At 40.4% G+C, this 5,431-nt stretch overlaps 1 protein-coding gene across 1 annotated transcript; it reads right to left on the bottom strand.

Annotated features, from left to right (window-relative positions):
- Positions 1-1,350: 1,350 nt before the first annotated feature.
- On the bottom strand, positions 1,351-4,666 carry LOC120432747 (zinc finger protein 184-like). The gene is made up of 2 exons (XM_039617351.1): positions 3,634-4,666; positions 1,351-2,517 (listed from the first exon to the last, which is right to left on the bottom strand). The coding sequence occupies exons 1-2, from the start codon at positions 4,525-4,527 to the stop codon at positions 1,828-1,830; spliced, it is 1,584 nt and encodes a 527-aa protein (XP_039473285.1). The 5' UTR covers positions 4,528-4,666; the 3' UTR covers positions 1,351-1,827.
- Between the last annotated feature and the right edge of the window lie 765 nt (positions 4,667-5,431).

The raw sequence follows: 5,431 nt of genomic DNA, 5'->3' as shown, positions 1-5,431 counted from the left end.
AGACGAGCAGCCACACACACCGGCGCCATCTTGACTCGTTTTTTTCAGATACATAAATATGAAGGGCTTTAGTGGGAGAAGGTGGTTTGAAATCCTCATAGGTGTGAAGTGAGGAGGGGGCTCCTGTGGGTGAAGCCTTTGATAGCATCAATGGCTCTGTTGTGGTGGGAGTGGGGAAGGTGGGGGGATGACTGACCAAAGTGTCTCTATTGTTGGGGAAGTCTCTATTGAGGTGTGAAGACTGGTTGATGGATCATCAAAGCGGCTGTAAAAGTCGTTGTGGGTGTTGGCCAACAGCCAGTCGTCAGTGGAGTGGGGCTGTGTGCTTCCTGAAGTGAAAATCTGGCATTTAAAGATAAATGGGAAAAACTCGCTCACAGCTGACTAATGTACATTTGCATGCATGCTTAAGAACTGCATTGACCCCATTTCACCCAAGGTTTAAAATTCTGCCTGCAAATGTCAGAGGTGTACTCGTCTGTGTCCATATTTTCTCCAGCATACGGGGGATTCCCATCATAATGAATCTTTTGGTAAGAGGTGATAAAGAACCTAATCAAAATTTTCCATCCAAATTCCCTCCATCTTTGTGAGGGAGTGCATTTCCATTGTTGTTTCCATATTTGAGTCCATTCATCCTGTGTTATGCACACTAGTAGTAGTAGTCCAGTCTAGAAGTAATAAATTAATTAACAGCATCACTCTGAGACAGGATATTTTGAGATGTTTAGAGATATTGCGCATATGAAATAAAGCAGTCCTACATATTTGTATAATGTCCTGGTCAAATATTACTCCAAGATTCTGACAGTGTTACTGGAGGCCAAGGTAATTCCATCCAGAGCAAGTATCTGGTTAGATATTATGTTTCTAGGAATTGTAGGGCCAAGTACAATCAGCAGCAGAAAGTTAGAGGTCACCCAGGTCTTTATATCTTTAAAACATTTCAGCAATTTAATTAACTGGTGTGTGTTACCTGGTTTTATGGATAGACAAAGCTCAGTGTCATCTGCATAGCAACTACTGCAGGGGTCCCCAATCTCAGTCTGGTGTCCCTGCAGGTTTTAGATCTCACGCTGGGTCAACACACCTGTATCACATGATTAGCTCATTACCAGGCCTCTGCTGTGTAATCCATTATTGTACATTTAAAAGTTTTTAGGAAATTATCCGAGAAGGTTTTCAGAAAACACTGTTAAATGCTCAGTTTCTATGCCATATGACATTTCTGAGTTTTAACTAATTGCTGTGTGTTACCTGGCTTCATTCCATTATTGTAAATTTAAATGTTATTAGAATATGATCAGACAAGAGAGAGTTTTCAGGACTTTAATTGTGTTAATATCTTAAAGACAAAATTTTCAACAGAATTTTTAATACCTATAGAAAGTCTGATAAAAATTGAAAAAATCTGAAATATTTTAAAGATCTTATTTTCATGAATTTCATGTCAGAGTTTGCAATAAGCTGCAGGAACCCTGTTGAGTGTCAGAACAGCCAAGTCTCCTCCTCTGATAAACCTCCATCTGTGTCACAGAAAACAGTTCATCTGACTGTAAACATCGGTTACTTCAGTTTTTGTTCTGATATATAGGAAATAACATCATGGCTCAAACACTTTGTCATTAAACTATTTCTTTATTAAACATTTAGAATTTTGGTTTAACTGTTGCAGGATTTCATAAAAACAACCTGAAAAAAATTAACATCTGCAGGACACGTGGATCAAAATGCATTCAATAACCACTCAACACGAACACTACAATAGAACAGTTTAGAAAGCTTAAAATGCAACGAGAACATTTTCGTTTGTTCATAGCTGCCTCATCAGATCTTTACAGGAGATTCCACCTGAACTCTGTGGAGCCTGATCTCAAGGGTTTTGAGTCTGACCCTGAAACCAGAAGAGGATCTTTCTGTCTCTGCAGATTCACTGTGATCCACTGATGGGAGTGATTTGAGTCCTGGATGATCACGCTGATGTTTGCACAGAGCAGATAACGAAGTGAATACTTTTGCACATTGGTGACAGTGAAACAGTTTATTTGCAGCGTGGGATCGTTTGTGTTTGGAATAGGAACTGAAACTCCTGAAGATCTTGTCACACTGGTCACAGCTGAAGTTCTCTTCCATGTGTGTACGTTCATGATCGTTACGACTACCTGTTTGTGAGAAGCTTTTGTCACAGTGTCTACACTTGTATGGTTTCTCTCCTGTGTGGACACGTTTGTGTGTTTTAAGGCCACTTGCAAGGGTGAAGGATGACCCACACTGATCACAGACGTGCTTTTTAACCCCACTGTGAATGAGTTCATGCTGTTTTAAGTCCTTTGGTCTGGTGAAGCCTCTCCCACATTCTTTGCAGTAGTTCATTTTGTCTCCAGTGTGTCTACGTTGATGTATTTTTAGGGTCTTTTGATGGCTGAAAGTTTTTCCACAAAGGTCACAACGAAAGTCTTTCCCACCACCACAGTGATGACAGGGCTGAGAACTGGATCCATCTGTGTCGCTCTGCTTCTAAACAAAGACAAAAAGACAGTGTAAGTCAGTCCTTCAACATTTTTATCCTGAACGTCGCCTGAAATAAAGAGCATCTTTGCCAACGTCCAGTTACTTTTTACTGCTTACATTATAACACTTAGCTCAGTTTAATGTGCTACAAAAACTATGATAGTAACAAAAGTATTATAATAATTAGAGAGATACTGACCTAAATTACTAGATCGGACATCAGAGAAATAAAAAAATGTAATCCGATCCATTAAATATCACAAAAGCACCTCACAAAACTTGCGACATGGCGTAACCTAGCTCAAAACCTTAGCACGTCGGAGCACTACGCGTCAATCATGAAGCTGATCAATGATCAGCTGATCGGCACTCCCGTCTCTCTTGTTTGTTTATCGCCCATTTTGCGCCAGAAAGAGGAAACCAGCAGATAAACAACAGCAGCACGTTTAAGCTTGATAAGCTGTTGTTAGAATTTATTTAATATTACTTTCTACACCAGGATCCTTTTCTACGTAGCTGACAGCTGGTAACTGTGCAGGGGCGGGTCTAACAAGGTTTAGCCAGGGGGGCAGGTAGGGCATTAACAGGGAAAAGGGGGCACAAAGACATACTTTTCTTTCTTATTCTCTTGTCTAGCTTTTATTAAATACATATCTGAATCTTACAACCAAGGTTTTCATCTGATGTACAATGTATAGAAATCCATTATTGTATGTAGTAACTATTAAGTCTAATATACCCTACTAAGCTATAGTACTTTTTCCTGTGGAAAGATGCCATCTATTATAATTCTGTTGAAGAAAGATGTTGAATCTATGTAATTATGTAGAAAAAGTATTGCTTGTTTTTTTAAAACTTTGAGTAGCAACTTATACAAAATGCAGTAAGATATTATTAGAGATCGTGCCATCTCTAATAATAATAATAATACTAAATTAATGATACGACAAGAGTAATATAATTCTCAAATACTATCACTACAAAACTGTGACTCAAAACTAAATAATCACTCAGAGCTGCTTTTCCATCCAGTAGAATTGTTAACATACTAACACAATGTAATGAGCAGAGTTGTTCCAAACAGTCGGGTTAAAATGACAAGATAAAAATAAAAATACATACCTCACAGTAACTGCACTTGTAGAGTCTCTTTCTGGTGTGGATCTGTCTGTGTTCTTTCAGGTTACGTGGAGCTTTAAAAGTCTTCTCACACAGGTCACATTTATAAGGTCTCTCCTCAGAGTGGGTAAACATGTGGCGTTGTAACTGTGTGCCTGTTAAACATAGTTTACCACACTGATCACAGCTGTACACATCATGTCCGGTGTGAATGCGTAGGTGTGTATTTCGGCTGTCTATCCGGCTGAAAGTTTTTCCACAAATGTCACAGCTGTAGGGTTTAATTCCGGAGTGGGTAACTAGATGACTCTGTAAATAGCTACTGTGAGTAAAAGCTCTGCCACACTGATCACAGCTGTACGCTTTAACTCCACTGTGGATGAGTTGGTGTGTTTTTAAGTATGAAGCTGAGGAAAAAGACCTTCCACAAATATCACACTTGTATGGCCTCTCTCCAGTGTGGATGACCTGGTGTGCTTTTAAGCTTCCAGACTGGGTAAAAGACTTTCCACAGTCATCACAGCTGAACGGTCTCTCTCCAGTGTGGATAACTTGGTGTGCTTTTAAGCTTCCAGACTGGGTAAAAGACTTTCCACATAAGTCACAGATAAACGGTCTCTCTCTAGTGTGGATGACCTGATGCATTTTAAGCGAAATCTTCCAAGTAAAATTCTTTCCACACTGATCACAGCTGTACGCTTTAACTCCACTGTGGATGAGTTGGTGTGTTTTTAAGTATGAAGCTGAGGAAAAAGACCTTCCACAAATATCACACTTGTATGGCCTCTCTCCAGTGTGGATGGCCTGGTGTGCTTTTAAGCTTCCAGACTGGGTAAAACACTTTCCACAGTCGCCACAGCTGAACCGTCTTTCTCCAGTGTGGATGACCTGATGCATTTTTAGTGAAACCTTCCAAGTAAAATTCTTTCCACACTGATCACAGCTGTACGCTTTAACTTCACTGTGGATGACCTGGTGTTTTTTTAAGTATGAAGCTGAGGAAAAAGACTTTCCACAGTCGCCACAGCTGAACGGTCTCTCTCCAGTGTGGATGACCTGATGCTGTTTTAGTGAAGCTTTCACAGTAAAATCCTTCCCACAATCGTCACAGCTGTATTTCTTCTCTCCCTTTCTTCTGTGAGGTTTGTCGGCCTCCTGAGAGCGCTGACTTCTCGCTCCACGTTGGTCCTGCAGTGACAGAGATACAAACAGAGGCAGTGAGTGAAATGCAGTCGTGGAACAAACTGAACCTTCCAACTCCCTCCATTAACACTAGTTTCAAACCCGAGGCTGGTAGTGATGTGTCGTTCATGAACGAGTTCGCTCTAAGAGCCGATTCTTTGTAGCGAACAAGATGAACAGGCTTCTGTCGGGGGGAGCCAAATAATCTCTTTCAGCTCTCCTGAAAATTCATGCAGGCAGACTTTAGACTGACGGCTCACCATGCAGCAAATCACATACTAAGACAGCCTAGCATCATATGATTAATTAAAAGGAGAAAGGGAGGAGATGCTCTAAACACAGCGATTGAAGTGGTACAAACCAGGTACACAGATCAATAGAGAGAGAAAAAGGATTTTCGAGAAAAATTGAAGAATGAGAGAAAAGGAGCAGCATCTGGCTGCATTTCAGTGGAGACTGTTTGTAAAATGAGAAGCTGGCTAAAATGAAAGCCATTTTTATTTTCAGCCATTTTACATCATGAAGGTGTCGTGGAATTTTTCATAAAGTCTGCAACACAGTCAGCTGTGACCAAGCCTTTTATTTCTGCATGCAGGAGAGCAAACAGACAGCAAACATC

This window comes from Oreochromis aureus, linkage group 9 (genome assembly GCF_013358895.1).
Source record: "Oreochromis aureus strain Israel breed Guangdong linkage group 9, ZZ_aureus, whole genome shotgun sequence".
Classification (NCBI taxonomy): Eukaryota; Metazoa; Chordata; class Actinopteri; order Cichliformes; family Cichlidae; genus Oreochromis; species Oreochromis aureus.
This window is presented reverse-complemented; position numbering and strand designations above follow the sequence as displayed.